General features: G+C 38.7%; 1 protein-coding gene across 3 annotated transcripts in view; it reads right to left on the bottom strand.

Annotated features, from left to right (window-relative positions):
- The window catches only part of PIGG (phosphatidylinositol glycan anchor biosynthesis class G (EMM blood group)), a 97,717-nt gene that overhangs the window by 39,574 nt on the left and 33,231 nt on the right, over positions 1-24,912 (bottom strand). The window contains exons 9-11 of one of the 3 annotated variants that reach the window (XM_062600120.1): positions 21,973-22,430; positions 13,889-14,080; positions 6,514-6,823 (exon numbers count right to left, since the gene is read on the bottom strand). In XM_062600120.1, the coding sequence (XP_062456104.1) occupies positions 6,514-6,823; positions 13,889-14,080; positions 21,973-22,430 (960 nt within the window). Of the gene's footprint in view, positions 1-6,513; positions 6,824-13,301; positions 13,422-13,888; positions 14,081-21,972; positions 22,431-24,912 lie in introns of those variants that run through there. The other 2 variants (XM_062600123.1, XM_062600122.1) reach the window with 2 other exon arrangements.

Raw genomic sequence — 24,912 nt, forward strand, 5'->3', positions numbered from 1 at the left:
TAAGGTGTAGCCCTCCTGCATGTTATACTTGTTTAAAAAACTTGCCTTCCAGGTTCAGATTATCAGGGCACAGCAATGGTGGGCTGCTCTGCAAAGACAGTGAGCTGGGAGCGGAGTGTGGCAGCAAGGCCAGCACAAACGGTGACCCCCCAGGAAGGAGCCATGTGCGGAGTGCTGCAGCTGGGCCAGGCCAAGGACTGGAGGTGGTGGCTGGATCAGAGACAGCCCATGAGCACCTAGCCAGCCTGCAGCACTGAGGCAGGTCTGAGGTCCAGCCAGGCAGCCTGGCTCACAAGGCCGCACTGGGGTCAGGATCGCAGAAGTCTGGGACCAGGCACAGACGTGGCTGCTGAACAGCTGTGACACTGCACTCATAGGGCCAATGGTACAGCCACAGCCTGACTGCAGCTCCTGAGGACACAGAGGTCAGCCCTTGCCTCCAGCTCCTTCACAGCAGCTCTTACCAGCGCAGGAGTTGGCCTTAGACTCAGCCAGCTAGATGCCTTTACTCGGCCATCCCTGCTTCTAGAAGGGGTATGCACATCAGGCCCTGACAAAGATAAAACTGTAGGATGTAAAAACAAATGTTATCTCCAGGCACTTGTTTTCAACCTATACTTGATTTTTTTCTCAAGATTAAAATAGTAGCTTCCACATCCAGGACCTGCGTCTTTTTCCTCACTTTTTTCGATTATCAATCTGTATCAATCAATTAATTTTTGTATCAATTGATTTGATGAAAAATAATATCTGTTCCTATGAACTACATTTCTTCCTTATATTTAGGACTACATGAAGTAACTTAACTACATGAAGTCCTTAAGGACTTTACAAATTTTTCAAAAGAACTCTGCCTCATTCATTAAATATGCTATCCTGAATAAAGCTATTTTTACTCACTATCAAATTCAAAAGGCCATCACTTACATTCCATACTCAGTGAGACAGAGTTCCTGCTCTTGTCATTAAGCATTGTCTTGCCGACCAAGATTTAATAAAGACTCAGCAACACGGTCAAGAACTCTCATTTACTTCATAATCACAGGAGGACATGTACAAAAATAGTTCTCCAAATCGATGCTCTATTTCCAGATGGAGGGGTTTTATATTTAGTTTATATTTTTCTTCTCCTGCCTCATATAGCTAGCACAGTATAAATTTAGTATCCAGTTTGATCATCTACTCTGACAGGGAATTTTGTTTTTTAGTTTCTTTATTTCAGCCAGAAACTTAGAAGTATATTTGTATGCTAAATTAGATCTTTATGTCTGTCTAGAAATTAAAAACCTAGAACCACTCCAAACCTAGACACTTCAGTAATGGTAGTTCATACAACCAAAAGAACTTGAGGAAAAAAGTCAGGGAAAACATTTAAATACATGCTAGCAGTGGACATCAAGCATCCAGGAATGGAACATGGACATTTATAAATAGCATGTGCTTCAGAGAAGACAAACTAATGACTAGTTGGTACCAGAACAAGCTCATCAGAGGTTGCTACTGAAGTTGAGAACTTGATGGACTGCTCCAATAGTAAGAGCCTAGTTGTGCTTCCTTAAGGTGCTTCTTTATTTGGTTTTGGAGAATAAATGACACATCATTTTCCATTTTAAATACAACCCTTTTCTAGATCAGTCAAAATCTGAGAGCTCGCTGTTGATGGTCACAGCCAAAATAGGTAGATGTTAAATCTGGAACACTTGCAATTTACTCAACAAGATCAACACATCTTCCTTGGAAGGTGTAGCAGGAAAGAGGGGATCTAGAAGTTAAACCCCAAGCAAAGCCTCTCCTTTTCCCCGAAGGACAAAAGAGGATGTACTTTTAAAGATTAAAATCTACTTTTATACTATAAGCCACATCATGAAAAGTGGGGGCATTTCTAGAGTCCCATCTGCATCATTCAAGCAAGAGCTCAGACGTTTACAAAGCCACTCAAAATCGTCTCTCAAGGCCTCTCTTCTATGGCACTCTTGAGATATCTTGACATATACCTAAACACCAAAAGCTCAAGCATTCACACCTCTGACAGGAGGGATGAGTGAACAGGGGAACCTGTATTGCCACAGGACATGCCATGTGCTTTTAGCACACACACAAGGTGGGGGAGTGCACATAGCTTTACGCATCAAGAGAGGTGAGCGGAGGACTTAGATCTTTCCAAGATGAGGTATAGCAGAATATAAAGAAATTGGTGAGTCTGCTGTATTGCTGGCATAGATCCTGAAAGGGATAGTTCAGTGATCACTAATAAAGGGCCATTTATAAGTGATTGCCAGTTAACTACACGTGATTAGTAAATCAATAAAACACTTCAATCCTGATTTTAAACTATACAGACTGGACAGACAGCCCTCTGGACTCTGACCCCAAAGGAAGGGGAAGTTTAAATATATGTAAGAAAAATATTAATGAAGAAGCAGACTTTGCAGGTTGCCTGATCTTTAATTTTCCCCAGTAATGCAGATATCGTGCAAATCTACACTTGAGCATGAAATAAAATGTAACTGTTGAAGAAAGTTTTCCATTCCTGGATCTACAGTCCCTGAAGGAAAGCCTAAGAACAAATTGGGATGTACTTTCTAATTAAAGAGAGAACTATAACTAGGTTTTAGGGGACATTTGTAGCCTCTGAATTGTATAAGCTATCAGCATGCCCATTCTGCTTTTCTCAGGTAGTATTCTCCACATCAGATAATTGCTTTAATTTTTGAAGGTGCAAAAAAAACCCTCTTAGTCTTGTATGATTCAAATTATTCCCTTCCACTGCTCCAAAACACCGTCATCATCTGAAAATAAATGAACTGAGCTAACACCTGAGAAGTGGTATTTTGGTCAAACTTTTCATCTCCATCCTAGAAATGGGATCTAATCTAAACATAATTACAGTAGTTTTGAAAGGCTGAAAATTTGTCCCCTAAAGAGTGATAGGAAGAAGAGAATGTATCTTTTAAAGGTCTTTTTTCCATTAAAAGATTTGCTTTCTCTATTTCTGAAGCATTTCCTCTATTAAAAAGGCTATAATTAAATCTGTTCTTTCTAAAAACACGCCTATTCTATTGCAATTTATTCATCATTTCATTCTCTCTTGGCAATGCTTAGTAGGTAGCTATACACCTCGGTTTTATGAGTAGACACCAAAAACCTGTAAGAGGCTGTTTGCAAGATCTTCTGAAACGGACATACTTTAAGAAGCCATGTGCTAAAGAGAATAAAATTTTGAAAAACTAAGCAATTGCTAAATTTTGAAGGATCTCTTCAAAGTTGGATTTTGCAGACCTCTAATGTGACACAAAAAGGTGGCTCTTTACTCAGTTCTGTTCTGTTTCACATCTCAGACCTGAACAATAAACCACTCTAGGTAAGAAAAGAAGAGGAAAAGAAGAGGGGGGAGCTTTGGTCTGCTTTTCCAAGAATCTTTGATAAGCAACTATCTCCCTTCATTCTCTAAATCTTAGAGTAACAGGGGAAATACAAAGAACAGTCAGGCAGTCAGGCTCTCAACAAAGCAATGGAGAATTTCTCCTTTCTAAACTTTCAAAGCTATGATTCAACAGCCCATCTATGCACACAGAAGCTCCCCTTGTCAGAATTAATTTTTTAAATACCTCGAGTTTGCTGAAATCTGCTTAGAAGAGCCAAAACTGCCAGCCAAAAGCTCTACAAACACACAATATCCAACAGTACCACATGCACCTGAACAAGATGAAAGTCATTTCCTCAATTCTTCAAAAAAACAGGAAGCTACTCATGAAAAGTTGGTTAAAAGTACAAAGAATTAGTTATTAAAGATAAGTACAAAAAACTAAATACATTTCCATCTATTGCAATAACAGCAGTATAAAACCACTAAAATAAAAAAAAAAAGACATGCTATTAGATTTAATTGATAGCACACATTGGTATAGAATAAATCATTTTGCCCTGCCTAGCTTACTGCAAAGACAAAAGATGCTCTTAATGCCTTTAGCAGTTGTCTCTAAAGTGGCTGAGTGTGTTCTCCCAAAGTTCTAGGAACTTATTCCCCAGAAGTTTTTCTCTAATCTTTTGCAGGATTCAGATTGTAGTACATATTTTTTTAACCAGTTCCAACTACATTCCCACCACAAATGTATTTGCTCAAAACATACTTATTTTCTATCTCATTCTGCCATATTGGCCTGAAGACACAGGGACTATATACGCAATATGCCATCCACAACTCTCCTTCATGAAGAGGCTTTCCTCCGTAACATCACCAGAGACAAACTGATGGCGTACCAACTAGGTAACTGGACACTGAGGTAGACTGAAAACTGGCTGAACTGCCAGGTTCAAATGCTTGTAAGCAGCGGTAGGAAGTTCAGCTGGAGGCCTGGCACTAGTGCCTGACGCCAGGGATTGACTCTGAGACCAACACCGTTCAGCAGATTCATTAATGACCTGCATGACGGGGCAGAGTGCACCTCAGCAAGTCCACTCACAATACAAAACCAGCAGGACAGGCTGATGCACCAGAGAGATGTGCTGCCATTCAGAGAGGGATCTCAACAGGCTGGAGAGATGGGCCAAGAGGAACCTCACAAACTTCAACAAAGGGAAATGCAAAGTCCTGCATCTGGGAAGGGATAACCCCAGGCACCAGGACAGGCTGTGGGCTGACCTGTTGGAAAGAAGCTTGGCAGAAAAAGCCTGCGTGCTGGTACACAACAGGTGGAACATGGCCCAGCAACATCTCCTTGCGACAAGAAGGCCAACAGTATCCTGGACTGCATTGAGAAAAGTGCTGCCAGAAGGTTAAGGGAGGTGATCCTTCTCCGTTACTCAGCACAAGTGAGACAACACCTTGGGAGGTGTGTCCAGTGCTGAGCTCCCCAGGACAAGAGAGACATGAACATACTTGAGCAAGTCCAGCAAGAAGGCACAAGGATGATTAAGAGGCTGAAGCATGCCTATCTGAGAGCAGAGATCATTTAGCTTTGAAGAGTAGTGTCTATGGTGACTTTACCGATGAGTAAAAATTCCTGACTGGAGGAGAAGCAAAGAAAAAGGAGCCTGGCTCTTCTCAGTGTATTCAGTATCCAGTAAAAGGACAAGAGGCAGTGGGCACAAACATACAGGAAGTTCTGTTTGATATAAGAAAAAAAAAATTTTTTTTTACTGTGATCACTGCCAAACACTGGAACAGGTTGCACAGAGACGATGTAGAGTCTCCATCCTTGGAGATATTCAAAATCTGATTGAACAAAGGGCTTGAATAACCTGCTCTGCCTGACCATCCTTTGGGCAGTAGCACTGGACTAGGTGCCTAAGAGACTCAACTAGTCTGTTATTCAACAGTTCTACAAAATTCTTAGACAACTGTACCAAAAAAATCATCCACTGAATATTGATGCTTTATGAAAACATTTAAATCATGTTTTATTAGCCTCTTGTCAATAACAAGAATTTTTTTCTGTCATCTAGCCACAGCTACACTTCACCTTTATCTCAGTACCTCAGTACTGATATGCTCCTTCCTTCACATCCCAGCCCCTAGTCAGCCCCAATAAAGTCTGCTCTGATGAGGCCAAAATCAGAACTGACTGCCTGAATAGTAATATTCAAGACAGATGCAAAAGCTCTTTATCCAAAACATACCATGGATGCTTACCACAGCCTACATTTCTTTTAAATATTTTTTAAATATTTAAAAACTTCTCTTCCTACTCCACCTCTGAGCTTTGCAACTGTCCACTGACACAAACACCACAAAAAACCTTGGCCACTAGAAACTGTTTTGCTCTACTGTCTGTTGCATATTCATTTTCATATTTCATGTTCCTGTGTGAAACAATGAATAGCACGTTAGTACCATTTGCACGTTAGTACCATTTGACATGGAGCTACTGGAGAGAGTCCAGTGTAGGGCTATGAGGATGAACAGAGGACTGGAGCACCTGTCCTATGAGGAACGGCTGCGAGAGCTGGGCCTCTTCAGCCTGGGGAAGAGAAGACTGAGGGGGGATCTTATCAGTGTGTAAAAGTACCTGAAGGGAGGGTGTCAAGGGGACGGGGACAAACTCTTTTCAGTTGTCCTGTGTGACAGGACAAGAGGCAATGGGCAGAAACTGAAGCACGGGAAGTTCCGCCTGACCGTGAGGGGGAATTTCTTCCCTGTGAGAGTGACAGAGCACTGGACCAGGTTGCCCAGAGAGGTGGTGGAGTCTCCTCCTCTGGAGATATTCAAGGCCTGCCTGGATGCAACCCTGTCTAACACGCTGTAGGTGGCCCTGCTGATCAGGGGGGCTGGATTCAATCTCCAGAGGTCCCTTCCAACCTTACTGATTCTATGATTCTATGATTTCATCACTTTCTGTTTCAGGTGTTTCAGCTTACTAGAAGTCAAAAATCAGGTGCAATGCTGTATGAGTTGTTCCAGTAATTTTTATTCTTTTTATATTACAGTGAATTGCCCCATCAATCACAACAAAATTAATCACGTAGTTATTCCTTCCCCCACCCCTGCCCAGGCAGGGAGAGCATTTAGCTTACCTGAAAAAAGAAGAAAGCTTGACCAAACCAGTAGTGGATGATAGTAATCTGTGCTGCATCAAATTTCAGAGGTCTCCAAATATATTTCGTCGTCATTGTCTGAATCAGCAAACAAAACACTAAGACTGGCAAATTATGAGGTCTAAATACAAGGGCTGCTAGCAGAACCAATCCACTATATACTTCCCATAATCCTATACTCTTCACACTGGAGTCTGCAGAAATAACCTGTGACTTTAGTAAATCTTTAGTGCCAGTGAAGACTATGCCAAGGACAAAGACATAAACAAAACGAGCCTCAGTAATCCCCCTGAAAATGAAATTAAAAAAAGAGAGTGAGAGAAAAAAAGAGAGAGTTATTTATTTGAGAAGATAAGAGAAGATAAGATGAGTTATTTATTAGTATCTATTTTACAAGTCAAAAAGGTCTTTTTCAGTGGAGGAGCTTTTTCTGATACAAAACTTTAAATACGGTTCACATTTAAATTACAGCATCCTCAAATCAATGTTAGCAAAGAAAATAGTACTAAAAACTATATAAATTTCAACATCATTAAATATCGATTGATGTAACCAAAATAAATTGTTATTACTATTTGTGATTTAGTTTCATAATTATATTCATATAAATATGCCATTTATATAGCATAATGAACTGCCCCAAAAATAGGCTCTAAAGTGATATGGGAAGTTTGTTTCAGGAAATAACCTGACATAAAATTAACTGTTCCTTTAAAGCTGTTGAGCGATTTTTCAGAACTCATTCACACAAACATATCTTTCTTTTTAGACAATCAAAAAAGAAAGTGACAGTATTTGAAGATCCTTAATTCAATCTCAAAGTCCTGCCTGATGTCTGAGGTATCTTCTCACTTTATACTGTTGTAGACATATACTATAAACCAGCATTCAGTCACTTTTACTCTGTGTAATTTTAACTCTTTACTTTTTGAATTCCTAAGCAAAGTGAGTATTTTAAAAAATAACTGCAATTAGCTAGTATAATTAACTGCTATGATAATTATAGCTATACATTGATAGGACTCTCTATTTTCAATGAGAACTGACAAACACAAGTACCAGAAGTCTCAAAAACTGAGACCTACCCTTCTAGAAGAGCAAGGGCCAAGACACAAAGAAATTGAAAGTGGATATTCATTAGAGTTCATTGATATTCTTGTATTTACTGGGTAAAAAAGTCAAAAATCACTTCAGTGTAAGCTAAACTATAATGAGTGGTGAATGAACATGCTCTCCTAAAAGGGTACTACAATCACTCAGAAGTAAGAATTCTTCAGTCACTTGGACCTAATATATAGAGGATTAGACCACAATATTAGAAGTAGTATAGGTATAGTTTTGCCCAAGAAAGCTATCCACAGAAAACATCACTATTTGAAATTTCTCAGAATAATTTTTTCTTTACACATTTGTGTAATTTTTCAGTCTCTGAAAAGTCATTTTACTCCTGAAGTAATTGCTAACAAATGACCTTGAATTCAATCTTCCTTTTTCACTTCTCAGAGAGAAAAGAGAAAAGCAAATAGGGAAATAATGAGTACTGGTATTCACAGGTTCATTTTCCTATCTTGCCCCTGCAGAATCAAGAAAAAAGGCAAAAACACCACACAATAAAGATATGGCCTTCTTAAATATGAATATTGTGCTCAGTTCTGTGGTTTAGCTTTCAAAGCAAGTTGTGGGTGTAGTTGTTTACATAAGCCAGTGTGGAAATAAAATAAGTACAAGTATTACTCATATACTGGCATACTTCATTTCAAAAGCATATTTTCTATTTTATGTCCATTTCATGTAAGAGATGGAACATATCCTACCATTGCTTTCCTCTTGTCTACAAAGCAATTACTTAGTTGCTATTAAACACTGCTTCATGCTCATACTTCAGTGTTATTTTTTGGGTCAAAAGATAATCAGCTGGTAGCTTTTTCACCTTTTCAAAAACATTTTTCCGGTAGCTTCTTTGGAAAAGGACTTAAAAAGTAAAATTCATCCTTTGCAGGGAGACTTTCTCTCCCACATTTAGACAGTAAATGCATGATCACCCTCAATAAACCAATTTAATGGTAGCATTACTATTTGTTGAAATGCAGCTTAACATAAACAAATAAGGAGGGGAAAGGAATTTATTGATGTTTTTGTAGAGTATCTGCCACAGCGTAGCTTAATACCTGGCACGATGTGCAAGTATCATGTCCTGGGAGAACATCTGAAGTAAGAACTTCAGACTAATGAACTCAGACTCATTTTTCCTTCACTTGTACAATAACCAGGCTCAAGCTCACACCTAACACTGTGGAAAATGTGTTCCCTTATGAAACAAGCCTCTGTAAACTCTAAAGGGGACTTAAAGACTTCCTGTGTCTCCTTGATGATGACAAGTTTCATCCATGAAAACAGCTCTCTTGAAATGGGAAGAATAAAAACAAGAGAAAGAAAGGAAAAGAATGTTCTCCAGGAAGCTCTTATCTGAGTTGCAGAAAACACCATGCAGGATTCTCCATTCAACAATGCATTTATTTTATTTTATAATTGCTAAGCAAACTTTGTATGCAACTTTAATGTAACACAAGCTCCCAGGACTGCCTAGCAGATACAATACTTCCAGCAATAAAAATTCTTCCGTATTTATCATGCATTCACAGAGATTGAAAAATAAAAGAAAGCTAATTAGGTCAATTCTTTTCCTGCATGGCTAGCACAGAAATTGAGTGCCCCCTTTCAAAATCTGTGCTAGTTTTGATGCAATTGTTAACAAAGTATTCAAATATATTCATATAATTTACAAGTAAAACTTTAGGAAACAGCTTCGGGTATCTGTCACTATTAAATGGCTTATATGAAAACTAAGTTTAATCAGTTGATGGAAATTCAAACTAAAAAAATAATTCTTAGCAAATGCTAAGAATTAGCATTCCACCATTATTTTGTTTGTGTTGCTATGCTACATGCTCATTTTTTCTTTGCATAAACTATCATTTTAAATAGGAACTCTGAGGAAAGTGGAAGGCCAAATTACTTCCATCCAATTTTTAATTCAGAGGTTATCTTAGCAGAAGCCACAGAAAAGAGAACACACTTCAAAAACCTCTTCTCCCTTATTCACTTCTCAGCAGTTGTCACATTTGAATAAAACATTTGTCTTCAGCAAAAGGGAAAGTGAAAAGTAATTTCAGTGCAGGGATTCTCCATCTTATGTAAGAAAGCAATATGTATGAAGAACACTGCGGTGATCTACATCTTTTTCTCATGCAGGTGCTATCTTACATAGAACCACTCCAACCTTGCAGCTGGATCTGGCTCCATCCCAATTATGAATACATTAATTACATACTCAGTACAGGTACCTCCAGACACATTTAAAAGCAAGTCTTGGTTTTGTTCATGGTGGTATTTTAAACATGCTTCTATCATTCATCACATCAGCCATCTAACCAAGATGAATTAAGATCACTAAGCTGACAGATCAGGAAACAGCTCAATCTATTAACATGTGTCTATCATCTTTACTGACATGCCAACAGGAGGGGTAAGAACCTGCTTTTGCTAATGCCTTTTTCCCAGAACAATTTACACAGAGGATGTAAGGGTGTAACTCACTGGAAAGACATATGGAACATTAATGTAAGTCCTCAGTTTGCTTGAAACAGAACAGTATATACCAATTAGGATACTGCATACAAATATGTTAAATAATGCTACTGTTGTACAGTGAATACCGAAAAGCTTGACTAATTTTTCAATTAAGACTAGGTGACACATTCTTCTAGAATATCTGCATAGTACAAAGAATATATGATCATGCACTTCTTCCCTCTGATAGGTGTTCTGCTCCATACAGCACAAAATTTTTTTAGTGGGAACGTCATAATTGCAAAGCACATTCTGGTCAAACGGACAACTGCTTCGTTGAATGTTTAAGCTAAAAGGTAAGGCCAATGAGCACCAACCCTTAGAAGTTTCTTGTCTGAATAGCTGAATGACACCTTTATTGGCTACTCTGTCATAGAGTTCCTCTGAAAAGCTGGAGAAAGCATAAACAAACTTTTTCACAAACAGGTACTGTTTCTCTTTTACTGTTAGAAACACAGGGTTTGGCTTGCTGAAGTGCCAGCCATTGAGATTTTAAAAAGCACTCTGCTGTTAAACACAGGCAAGAAGTAGTAGCTGCTCTGGCAAGCATGCTCTCTACTGCTAGTTCTTCACTCTGAGTGAAAGAGAAATGCTACCAACTAGAGCTGTGAACACAGTTTTACAGTTTGAGAAACAGATGCTATGATCATCAAGTCCACGTTAAAACCCTGCAAAACCATCTCCTTCCTCAGTACATAGTTTTAGACCACAAAGCATGGTACATGAAGTCAGTCAATGAAGGACAGAATGGAATTACTGACTGTTAAGTTTATGATTAAAAGTTTATTTCTATAAGCACAATGAGCAGAGGAACAAGGAGAGGCAAAGGAACCCCAGTATCCAAATGAGAACCACTCTGAACTGGCTGCTCCCATGGCCATCACTGGAGAACAATCAGCACTGTGGTCTGGGTGTGACACCACAGGATGAGCTACCAGGAGAGGGCTCTCTGCAGATCATGAGACTGAGCAGGGAGAGTACTGCCTACTGGTGTATGGTGACTTCTTACAGGATGCCAGTGAAGAGTGTTAAGACTGTGCAAGACTTACTATGGAATGTTTAGGAGAAGAACCAAAGGCAAGAAAAGGTAAGGATCAAGGTGGTTTAGGAAGGAACAAGTGTGAGAAGACAAAGGAAAAATACATAAAAGAGGCCAATTGCATGTACAAAGGTTGCGGGTCAGTCCACTTGCATGGCCATGCTCTGCACCTGATCACTGCAGTCTGCCTCACCTTCTTCTTAACCCCATTTGTAATTATTCTCCTGGCTGAGGAAGCTGTCTGTTCTATGTGTACATGTGTGATGGAGGACTAAGTGCCAGACACTGGACAAGAGGTCCATGGGTCTGTGATGCCAGCAGCTGGAGAAACTAGAGTGCGTGTGTATTGTGTGGATATGTACATCAGTGTGTATAATTTCTAGCAAATATCAAGCTGGATGAGCTGGCAAGCTATGAAGTCAGGTATCAGGGAAACCTAAAGTTTGGGCTTGTACATCCAGGCACCAGCAACTGGAAAGCCTGGCAATCCAGGAGCAGCTGCTGCACAGATCATACAAGACTACCTACTGCACAAATCCATACTGCATATATACGTATACATTTTCCACCAACATGCTTTCATCCTGATCAGCCAGAGAGAGGAACAAGATGAGGCTGCTGGTGCTGTTTGTGTGAGCACTCTGCTTTTCATCTGTGTGAATCTGTTTGGTCAGCCATGTATATATATACATATGCACTGTGTGTATGAGTTCTTGTGCTCCTGTCAGGATTTACATGTTCAGCTTTGGTACTGGCCTTGCTGCTGGCTGGACCTTAGGACGTGGACCTGTAACACCCTCACCAGATTCAGCAACCCCAAATTATTCAACAAGCACTGACCAAGACATGGGTCTTATAGAAAGTTTTTCACTATCTGTTTTACTATACACAAGCTCATAGCAAATTAGTACTCAGTCAAGGGAATCAAAGAAAACATACATTCCAGTACATGCCTACCCTACAGTGAACGAGCTGACAAGTGTCTGGAATCTAGTAAAATATGTGCACTGACTTCCACAAGCACTAAAATATTCCAATTAAAAAAAATCTGTTGGTTTCTAACAGTTAAATAGTCATTTCATTTCAAGTTGTAATTTAAGTTCAAGGCTCAGCCACCACTGTACTTAGCAATAAAGCTTTGGTTTATGAATCTTGAGTGCAGCTTTTAAATGGTTATACAATCAGATATATATAAAGGTTTGACATAAAAATTTAAGTAAATCATCATATTCATTTTTACTTTAAGCTGAAATAATATGAAAACTCTGCATCTTTCTTGTTATAATTACAATCAACATGGCAGCTACAGTATGAACAGTAAGTTCTCAGTGAAAGCATTGTTCATCTTACGTATTTAAGTATTCTACTTATTTCCTTAACCACATTTTATTTTCAGCTCAGTTTCTGTATTTAACATACTGTACCACTCAAAAGTATTTTTTTTTTTCTTACTGCAAGGACAACATTATTCCCCAAAGATTTTAGTCAAATATAAAACAAAACTAGAGGTCACATTCAGAAATCAGATATGTTTCCACAGAAGTTATCAAATATGTATCCAAATCCTGGAGATTAAGTAAAGATCACTGGAGACTTGCACACCTAGCAGAACTAGCACACAACATTAATTTAATACTAAGTAAAGAACTAGCATTCTCTTCGATATTTGAAGAGATGAAATGTATGTACACATATTTGGATATACATACAGGCATATAAAAAAATACCTCCTTAGCAAATCTGACCTTCTATTAGCCCTAAGATCTTCTCCTGCAGGTATCTCCTTCTCTCTCTGCATCTTTTGTGAATCTCTGGCTTCTTCATTAAAAAGCCCCAATAGAAACCAGTATTATCCATATCAAATTCAAAGTGAGTGATGGAAAAAATTATTTTATCCAGAAGACAACTGTTTTACAACCTGTCTTCTATGATCTCTTTCTTCTCATTGAATTTCCTAACAGATTCTGGAAGCTTTTCACAACTATCTCACACTTAGAAAAAAATGAGCCTGCAGAATCAGCCACTATCTAATGGTGAAAAGTAGCAGAGCTTCTAAGAAAATCAAAGATACTTTGCTATATTGTAGAAGTAGCTACTCATAAGACAACTAATAGCTTCCTTAGAGACAATACTTCTTTAAGAAATTTACCATCCATATTAAAAGCCTTAGTCTGTATTATGCAGCTGAGTCTATATCTCAAGGAGGATTTTATTACATCTGGAAAAAACAAACATTACAGAACAGTCAACTGCAAAAGAAAAGACACAAAAAGTACCTCCCTCCAATTATTGTCTAAACGTTTTTCAAAACCATGAGATAGCTAAATGAGCTTGGCATGCTCTCTGTTGAACACAGCAAGTCAATCTAAAACAAAAGGAACAGGTCCATTTGGGTCTTCTTTATAGCAAAAAAAAAGACAGAAAAACTATTAAATTTTCCCAGATTAATCAGCAACTGTCTGGTTTCTAATTTGACATAGACTCAAGACATTTCATGGGGTTCATGGGGCTTCATGGGGCTGTGCACATATCACAAAAACTGATTCTTGCCCATCTTTAAAATAAGAATTCTTTTGTTCATAAGAATACGATTCCAGTCTAGTCAATACCCACCCCACTCCCCAAGATATCCAAAGTGTTAACACCTTTCCAGAAATAGATTTACATATCTGTTGATTAACTTACTTTGAAATATCTTTGCTGTCATGTTGCCATGGAAATACGATGTTTCCAATGGCTGCCCGGTAACTGTAGACTCCCAGGAGCCCAAGTGCCATAGCAATTTTTGAAACTAGAGAACATTTTCTCTGAACCAGAATGAAGATCATAACAAGGGAGACTGCAGCCAAAAAGGAGAGTTCAGATTTATGTTCAGAGCTGAGGGGGGAAAAAAAACAAATAAAACACCTTCAAACTACTATAATTATTGCAACACCTTAACTACAGCATTTTATTTCTGAATTAATCACTGCATTGACATCTGTTACCAACTTTCCAAGAGGTACAGTAAAATATTATAGTATTCTTAGAAAAGAGCTTTTATTAATGAGGTTTTCTATTCAAGCATGCATGTTTAGAAGTGTAATTATCATGTCCCACCATATGCTAGCTGTTCTGCTTGGTTTAATTATATAAAAACTGAATTGCATATTGCATAGTGGAAAAGGTTCTAATGCTTTTAAAATAACTTTTTATTTTTATATTTAGAAACTTACTGCATTTTGCTTATGCTACAGCATTTCTTTTTCTAGTATAAGGCAGAAAATATTTTATTACTATGACACTAATGTAATTACCTCTTTTTAAATAACTGCAAATGTATTTGTTTTGTTTAATTCTAGACATAAAAAAATACAATCTAGCCAAAACAGTCAAAAATACGTAGTTTGAAACATACACGAATAAACACATTGGCACAATACGGCTCTCTTCAACCACTACACCAACTTGTACTGGCTCAATGCAAACTCTGTGTCTTTCTCTCCTGTGTGCATCACGGCCAGGAAGAGAACAGATACTGTTGGTTTGTTTTCCCCCAATCCCAAGTAGGTAAGCATTCCAAAACCAACAGCATTTCCTTGAACATACTGCCAACTGGCATCTACTTAAGCCTACAGTGATATCAATTAGTACTGTAAAATGTAAGAGGATTAGGCAAAGATCTGCACTTAGCCACTACCATAGCCAGCTATGAAATTTCAGAAAGTACACTGAAATCTGAGTTGATAATCCCTGCCTACCTACTTCAACTATTCCCAAAAGACCACTAATTTTACTAGCTTTACCATCTGTTAAAACATCCTTTATGCCAGGAGGGCCAAGGTCTCCATATTCTTCTTTCTTCAGCATTTCAGAACGTCATGATGAAACATCATTAACTTCAGCAAATTGACAGTGACTCTGACCTGCATCTGAACTAACTAGCTTTATCTTTCATTTATTCAAAATTATAGCACTTATTTTCCTATCCCTAGATATGCTTTATTTGGAGTTTGATCAATAGCTATGTCAACTACTGTGCTTAGAGAGTCACAAAGGAAAGTATATGGGGCAAAAAAATAGCCCTACTAGTCTCCCCTGCAGGAGCCAGCCAGCTCTTCATACACTTAACAATGCTCCCTGGAGATGCACTGCTCTCTGAAGGAAAGTAGCAAAAATTGAAGGAGATAAAGCTGTGCAGTCTTGATGTTTATTCTCACTACAGTTCTTTCTCTACAAAAAATAGAGTAGAAGCAGTTAGTGGACTGCTACAAAATGTACTGTGAAGAATACGTCATCTGTATCTGTGAAGATAGTATGTGCACTATCTCCCATAATCTATGCACAAAGAATTAGTTCAGTAGCCCTTTTATCCTTCAGATGAATTTTTGTGGAAAATTTTAAAAGCCATCATGATGCATTCTGGTTGGCCATTCATTGTATGAGGAGGAGATAAGGCAAAGCAGGGATAAAAAAATGTAGATCATCATCATCTTCATACATTTATCTTTAAAAGGCAACGCACTTCTGTTAACAGATACCCATAAGCAAATCTAACATATAACATCACCAAAGTTTTTAGAAGTACTACTAAAAAGAAGCAATTGTTAGTGTTATGCCAAGTAAGACACTGAACCAACATAAGGAATTTTTTTCATGGAATATCTGAAATCATATTCTATCTTAAAAAAAAAAAAAAAAAAAAAAAAAGGAAGAAGAAGAAGAAGAAGAAAAAGAAGCTCTCAGAGACAACAAGTGGCCAGCAAGAGTATGTCTGAAGTTATGCATGCATTGATCACCAAGGCATTTTATCAACTGCTAACATAGGTGTTTATATATAACTTGTGTCCAGGCTTTTTGGTGAGTCTTCTGTGATTTCAATTTTGGATTTCTTTTAGAATCACCTAAAGCTTTTTTTTTTTTTTTTCAAAAAACTACTCACAGGTTTCACTGAGTTTGCTGAAGAAACAACTAAAAGGATTTATATTATTAAGCAAAGTCAGGTCAGCATATATCACCTACAGTTTCAAAACTTTCCAGCCAAGGTCTCACAATTAGGCAGCTAAGTCCATGCTAAATTGTCATGTAGTCTGAAGGGGAATTCTCGAGGCGCAACATAGAGTCCAGTCATTTACAAAATTCTAAATGACTCTGATGCTATACTCAGGAATCCAAGCACGAACATGAAATTGAGTGGGTTTGCTGAAACCACACAATGAAAAGTTCTTTCCTGAGAAAGAACCTGGAAAAGTGAGCTTCACCATTATGTTCTTCTAACAGCTCTTTGTCTATACCACTACACTTCTGGTGCCACAAAGAAGATAGAAAGCATTTCTTTCCACCGCTTTGACCTCATCCCATCATTACAAATACAAATAGAATGAAAGAAATTATATGTGCACCTATAATTTATATTTTAGGTGGGTAAAGCCTGTTCATATAGTCATTTTCTTTCCAACATTGCAAAACAGAATACTCAGGATTCCCATGATACACTACTTTTGGAGGTTGCTTATTTAGTTTTTTAAGTACAGTATTGAAAACAAATGTAATCATCTTCTCACACTGCTGTTTCTAGTAACTTCTCTTCAAGCTGATGCAGTCATTATTATTTCCTCTTCTGCACTGAACCATGTAGAGGCTCTGACATCTTCCTAGTATTGTCTCTGCTCTGGTTTAAATGCCTAATGAAGGTAACTGAATTGCAGCTATGTAAGAAAGAAAATCCTATCTTCAGGCAAATTTAGGGAGTATATTTTCCCTTTATTTCATTTAATGTCTGCTTTTCTGTTCCACTTTTTCCTCATGTGAAGTCTTCATTATCTTTCCATGAAGGAATTGTTGCAGCAGGTTTCACAGAGTCTGTCTACAGATGAGGAGACCAATTCCCTAATTTCAACAATGTTCAATTCATCTCAATTCATGGATTTTTTAAGTTTTGCTTCTGGCATTCTTCCATGCACAAACTGGCAAAACAATCTCTTTGTCTCAAACAAATGAACACCTTAAGACAGAACACCTTAAACCCTGTCTAGACAAGCAAAATATTAGTCTGAACATGACCAGAGATGTTTGAAAGGTCAAAATAAGAAAAAAACAGGGATAATTGTTCATCAGTTTATCCTAAAGTCAAAACAGAAGGCTAGCTAGGAAAAGCCTAAATAGCTATAACTCAAACTAACAGGGTACGTACAATCTCAGTACGGTTCTAATTTCTTTTTGCTGTAAATTGTGCTATTAAAGCTATGCAAATAGAATGCACACTAAAAATAGAAAAACAATCAACCTTAAAGAAGAGCAGTGCATTCTGAGAAAGCAAATAAGTGATTTATACAACTGACCTTACCATAACCTTTTAATTTATGCTATAAGGAAAACAAATTTCACTCCATCAAAAGACTAGGGTAACAGCCATCTACATGATCCTGTTCTCTGTAATGGTGCATTGGACGTAAATGGCATGTTTTGGTAGCAGGGGGCTACAGCTGTGACTTGTGTGAGAGAGGGCCATGAACTGCCCTGTGACTGTCTCAATCGGCTCCAGACAGCTCTGAAACATGAGTGCACAAATGAAAGGAGATGGAAGAGGAAACACAGAAAGGGGATATAAGAGGAGACACAGGAGGACACACAGAAGGGGACATGGGAGGAGAAATGTGAAGAGGCACATTTTTTCAGGAACTGGAAGAGACATGTGGAAGCGAATGTTGGTGATATGGCTGAAAGGGTGCTCCTGGAAGGAGGCACACCATACCAGAGGAGTTACACCTCTGAAGGGACTACAGCTTTTGGATGACCCAACACCAAAGCAGGCTATCTCCAAAATGACTGTGGCCTGTGGGCAACCCACATCAGAGCAGGTACACTCCCAAGGTATTTTGGCCATGGAGGACCCATGCCTGAAGAGGTACATTCTCGAAGAAACTGCAGCCCGCAGAGGACCCCCTTCAGAGACAGTATTCCCTAAAGGGACTATGAAGGACCCAAGCTGGAGCAGAGGTACCCCCAAAAGAACTGTGACTCATTGATAAGCCATGCCAGAGCAGATACACCCGTGAAGGGGTTGCTTCTCGTCGAGAACTTTTGCTGGAGCAGAGGACAGCAGGAAGCAAGGAGCAGGGGGAAGAGCAACAAGCAGAGTGGCAGAAATAAAGTTGGGCACTGACCCCAACCTCCTGTGCTGCCCGCTGCCTCCTTGAAGGGATTGGAAGTGACCGAGCATAATGTTTGGTGACAGCAAGGTAAGTAGAGAAGTGGAAGGGGGAAGAAAAGGTGTTGGCCTGAAGCTGGGCCTTAAGATGGATAAGGAAAGGAGTTTCCCTAAGTGCTTGCTTGATTTTCTATATCTTCTTTGTTTCTCAATACCCAAATCAGTAATTAAAAGTTTATGTTGATTGGCAGTAAATTAAATGAAGCAAAATTCCTGAGTCAAGATTGTTTTGCCCGCAACAAATGGGAAAGCAAAAAAAAAAAAAAAAAAAAAAAAAAAAAAAAATCCAAAACAAAGAAAATGAAATACGAACAGAGACAGTCTTCTACAAACCAAAGGCTGTGCAAAGTTTGGTTAGCTAAGCTCTCCAAAGTTTGTTCAGTGGACCACATCAGGCCCAACAGAGACCAGATTTACCCCTATACCTCCTCCTGCTCAAATCCCAAATAAATGCACTTTAAATGCTGTTATCTGGGCAATCTTTAAAGTCTGCAAAGCAACTAGAATATAGGTTATGGGGATGACATACACTGTGTTCTTGAAAAATTCACTGAAAACACTATTTCTGTGATTTAAGCTAGCATGCAGTTCCACAGCAGCCAAATCTACCTATGTCAGGGCTGCTGGGATTTTGCTCTTCTTCCTGCTCCCTGTACCAGCTCAATGCAAAAGTAGCAACAATACTGGGAGACAGAAGGCTGAAGTGGGATAGCCTGAATTACAGATCAGCTTAGCCTGCTGCTGGACTTTAGACTGTTCTGAATTTTCAAAGACACAAAATGTGTAAGTTTAAGACTCAGTACTTCTTCCTCAACCAGAACTGAACCCCACAGGAGCTTTGTCAGCAAGGCTGACAGCAGCAAGAAGTTTTGATGTCTGCAGTGCTCCAGAAGATGCAGTTATTTCCAAGTTTTGTTTCTACACAAATTTCAACAGCAGTAGTGCTGACTTGCACACTCTTCCATTCCTGCATTCTCTTACTAAACCAGCCCATGCACTATGTCAGCATATTGGCCTGTGAGGCTACATGGTAAATCAGAGTGTGAACTCATCCAGCTGAAAGACAACTGTTTCTCACCCCATATTGGGTTATTTTTCCAGTTACATCAGTTCAGTGATTTAATTCACTGCACTGACAAAGTAGCAGCTGTACTGCTAAAATACAGGGCCAATGAGAAGAAGAGCATGAAAGGAGGTTTCTTGCAATGCATAGTAAAGAGCTCTTTTAAATATCATTATCCTGAGATAAGCAGATAAAACCTAAGACTACAGCTGTAGGAACTTTTATCTTCTACTTACTTCTAGGTCCAAGAAAATATACCCAATAGGAGGTCATAATTAGAGGTGGAGAGTGCAGGGAGCAGTACACCTGCAAGATCATGAAGCTTCTTGTTTGATATCTGGCTATCTGTACTTCAGCTCACAGGAGGAAGGAGGCCAGCAGCTTTAATAACAGGGTTGTATGGATTTATAAAGGGGAAATATTACTTGATGAACATGATAGCATTCTATGATGAGATAACTGGCTCAGTGGACAGGGAGAGAGCAGTGAATGCTGTTTATCTCAATGTTAAGGCTTTTGGTATTGTCTCCCATAACATCACCAGAGACAAACAGATAAAGTACAGGCTAAATAAGTGGACACTGAGGTGGACTGAAAACTGGCTGAAGTGCCAGGTTCAAAGGCTTGTGAGCAGCAGCAGGAAGTCCAGCTGCGACTTGGCACTAGTGGTACCTGGGGCCAACACCTTTCAACAGATTCATTAATGACCTGCATGACGGGGCAGAGTGCACCTCAGCAAGTCTGCCCACAATGCTACCACCACAAACACAGGTCTCTTCCCTTCCTCCTCCCTTCCCAGGAAAAAAAAAAAAAAAAAAAAAAAAAAAAAAAAAAAAGGTAGAACAAGTATACGAAGAACTAGATTTACTTGAGTGGATTTAGATTTACCTGAGTGTGTCACTTGAAAACTCCTTCTAAGAGTGTTAGAGTTGGGGACACCAAATTTCTATGTTGTTGTGAAAAGCCAGGAAGTTCTAGAAGCACCTGCAGTATCCACAGACTGGATTCCACCTCTGCCATCTCCCAGAGTCCCCACAGCCCAGGGCTGGAACATGATTTGCTGGTCTACAGACATGCCTAGCACAATGAGGTGGCAGGTGGGAGCACACTTAGCAGGGACAGGATCTTTAGAAATTAAGTCTAGGCGTGCACACACAGTTTATCAAAGGTTGGTAACATTTCCATGTGTCAGCAAACATTCACAGGGAGAAAACAGGAGCAAAAGTACATTTCTGACACATAAGTAACATCTTAGATGCCAGAATACGGAGCTCTTGTTCCATGGAATTGCAGCACTAGAATCCTTCAAGGAAAAGAGTTGCCAAAATACATCCAATGAAAGCAAAACAACATTCTCAAAACTGCCAAGCTGTTTTAGAGGTGTCTCAAATTCTCAGGCCGAAGAAGACATCTGGCAGAGAAAGCCATTGGACAAAAAAATTTTGAAGATGCTTGTTATTAGTTTTTAAAAATCTTCCTAGTTGCAAAAAATCACACCTAATTCTTAGTCTGTAACAAACTGTTCATACACTGACTTAGCTTATAATGAAAGAGTTCATTCCTTCCTCAATCCCTCATCTCATATCAAGAGGAGGGAAGCATGGTAAAAGCTTTGGCAAACAACTACTATAATGTCATAAATTTACTCATATCTCACATCTTTCAGCACTAATGCCTGTCATAGCAATCAGTATTTTAACTGGGAGGCTGATAATAAATAGCTAGTCTCATACTAGTTCATTTTGCCATGTCACTATTAATGAATGATGGATGACATTTTTTCCAAGTGTTGTGAGATATAAGGAAGAAATTTCTTCATCTTACATAGCAAAGCTTTCCCATTTGCTACACCTTGACTAGTTACAAGTTGTTTCTCTGTCCACCAACTGAAATAGAGGAAGACAGCTCAAATATTAAGCATTTTTAATCACTAAATGCAGTCTTCATGATACTGAAATACAGTAGAAAAAGTAAAAGCTTTTCTCCAGAGCACTTCAAGCTGTAAGAAATTATATTATTTTCTCAGAAAAGTAATAACTGAGCATAATACATTTGAAAATTCCCTTCAGTTTTCTACTCACAAAGAAGAATTCAAAGTGCAGCATCTTCTCCTGCAACCTCATAAAGTTTGAAACTAGGAGCAGAACCCTCTGCTTTAAAATTAAGGGTTTAATTCTAGTAATGATTTTTAATTTCCTAAACCAGCCACTGTTAATTTACATAAGGAAAAATATTTATTTTTGTCTCTGATAAACCTATCATGATTAATTGGCATGAATTAGATAAGTCATGGTGTTGGGCTAAGATGACAATCTACTGACAGTAAACAAGGATTACTCCCGTATGAAGGAGTACTGAAAAATTCCTTATGTTGCTTCACTGTTTACTTCTTTGACATGTTTATAGTACTCTCTGTACTGTGTAGGTACTGTGTAGAAGCACAGACTTCACAGAACAAAACACACACAAATTTTTAAGTAAGAAAGTAACTATGAATGCAATAATTCAGATACCTACCTTGTCAACCAGTGTCCAAAGTCTGGCCGATGAGCCCACTGGACCCCTGTCTGATTCAGGGACCGAAGTAAACGACAACAAATAAGGATGATCCACGGACTTGCTAAGCTTATCCACTTATCAGATCCTTTTATGAATTCAGCTGAAGAAGTGACCTTTCCCAATTTTGAATCATCTGCTGCTGGTATATCAATATTCTTGTACTCACAGGCTTCCTTGACATTGTCAAAATTCTGTTTTATAGTGCTGCTATGCTGAGAGTCACCTTCCTTCAGAAGAAAATGATTTCTACAAAGTTCCTGACACAGTGCCAAACAAAGGGTATTGATGAGAAAATACCAGGTTTGATGTTCCTCTTCTATAAAGCTGCTTGCACCCAAACTCAAGACATGACCAACTGTTCCTGCCAGAATCAGTATATCTACTTCTGACCAGCTGGAATTAGACACAACTGGATTCTGCAAATGAAAAAAATGTATCAGTGTTGAAAGTGTGTAAAATAAATCATTTGTTTAAGTATTCAAAGTGTGCTTACAGCAACTTGCTCTAAGAAAACAAAATAAACAGTGAGACAACTTATTTTTATCTTCACAATAGCTCCCACTACTTTAAAAAAGGTTCATTTTAGTGTAAACTATTTAGTTAGCATCACAATGTAATTATACTGTTTAAAACACATTGTGTTCAAGCTAAGAAACTTCTCTACGAAAAATCATCACAATTCTAGAGGTTTAGTTTCCCTACCACCTTGTGACAAAAGGTTTGAAACAAGCTCTCTCCTTGTTACACATCAATAGAAGTAAAAATAGAAGTCTTTCAGAAAATAAAAATTTCAAAATTTGAGGTACAAATAACAGGCAATATTTTAACAGCTTAAATATGTTCTATCCTCAACTCAGTACAGTGAGAGAGCCTTCATTACTCAAATTAACAGAAGTTATTGCAGACAGTTTGATGCCACCCCTTACCATTGCTTAGATTTCTATATGTACATCATCATAAAATTAGCCAAAGATCTTAATCCATCTATTATTTACTTCACAAACTACGTCCATCTAAAATCACAATAATCTTTGTGTAATGTCTCTACTAGTTCAATTTCTTCCTCATAGCAACTACTTCGAACAGTTCCATCATCAGTGCCTTCAATGATACAGCTAAAGAAGAGTGTGTAAGGGCATGTGGAATGCGAGAGCATCTGGTTAATTAAGGTTATCAGATCAGGACCTCTTCAGTTCAAATATAGTAACGTATCAGAGTTAGAATTACTTAGATTAGTAAGTAAAAGGGAAAGCGATAAAGGACACACACAGAGACACAAACCTGATAAGCAAGCACCAAGGGAAACAATAAGGAGCCCAAAAGTCTTCAGCCACTAACTGATGGCCCATTAAGAAACTACAGCTCTGAAGAGGGCCAAGCTGGACTTTGTAACTGATAAGAGGGAAAACAAACCAAATGAGTATTATGGATATTTAAGGGGGCCTGTGGGACTACATAAAACTTACTAAGGAATGCTTAGGGGAAGGGTCAAAGTTGTGGAAGAGGGGGGTGGTGAGGAACATGGAGGGGAAAATACAGAGGAGGTGGTTAAAAGTGGTCAGTCATGTGAAACCGTATCCCGGTTTCTACGCTTGTCTGACTATGCCCTGTGCCCAATCACCACAGTGCATGGTATCCTCTTACTAACACCTCTCTTAACTATCTTTCTAGATAATATCATCTATCTCTGAATGCTGCAAGGTCCAAGTGCCAGTAACCGGGAACAGGACTACGAGCCATAGGGCTTACAGACATGGGTGCCAGCAACCAGAGACACCAGACTAAACTCAAGTACCAGCAACTGCAGCAGGACTACAGGTCATAAGGCCCTAAGTTCCTGGGGTGCTAGCAACAGGAGGGCCTACATGCCAGCAGCTGGAGTGAGGACCATGGATCATACAAGCCATGCGTCCAGTTGCTGGCAACTGGAGAGACCAGGATTCAAGAGAGGTCTGGGTGCTAGCTACTGGAAAAGGGCCACAGGTCTATGTCTCAACAACTGCAGAGACTGTGTATGTGTGAGAAGTCTGAGGGACAGGGATTGGAGGGACCTCAGTGCGTGTATATTTTCTCCTAGTCAATATAACCTGATGTGCTGAGCACGTATATGTAATTCATTAACAAATTTCAAGCTAGACCAGCTGGCAAGTAGGAGGAAAAGCTGTATCTGCAAAGAACTAAATTCTGAGCTAGAGGTAGGTGAGGAGGACAGGGGGTAGGTATGAATATTACGCAGGTCAAGAGCCCATATAATATTTGAGGAATCCATGCTGCAGGAGGAGGGGGAAGGTTTGCAAGACAAGTGTATGAGTACATGGTCCTAGAGTCCACCAAATGTCATAGCAGCCTTCTAGCATCCCTTAACAAAGATAGATATATATTTGTGAAGCATTTTGGGAAAGAGTGTTAAAAATCATCCTTCACCATTTTCTACTCTCATTAACCTCTCCTCTATTAGGCGACAGCAAAGAAAAGACTATCTCTTATTCTTTAAACTATTTCAGCTAAATAACAACTTAAAAGACAAATCTGAAGTACTGCATGAAATTTTTATTTAAGAATAAAGACCTCTGAAATCATTTTCTGTTAATTTCTTTTATTATACCCTCCTATATTTCACCTAATGGAAAAGCTTTAGAAAACAGCCTTGAATATGCATACAAACAAACCTCATGGAGAACCTACATATATCCAAAGACGCACACAGTGTACCATGATTTCCAAACTGTTTTTCACTTATGTTTTTCACTTATGTTGAAAAAATACAGCGTCTTATATTAAAAGAATACAGAATTTTATGTTGAAAGAATACAGAAATTCTCTAATTTCAAAGCAGGTAACAGGGAAGTGAGTACACACACACACACACACACACACACACATACTTCCCTGAAAATC

Source organism: Rhea pennata, chromosome Z (genome assembly GCF_028389875.1).
Source record: "Rhea pennata isolate bPtePen1 chromosome Z, bPtePen1.pri, whole genome shotgun sequence".
NCBI classification, from domain to species: Eukaryota; Metazoa; Chordata; class Aves; order Rheiformes; family Rheidae; genus Rhea; species Rhea pennata.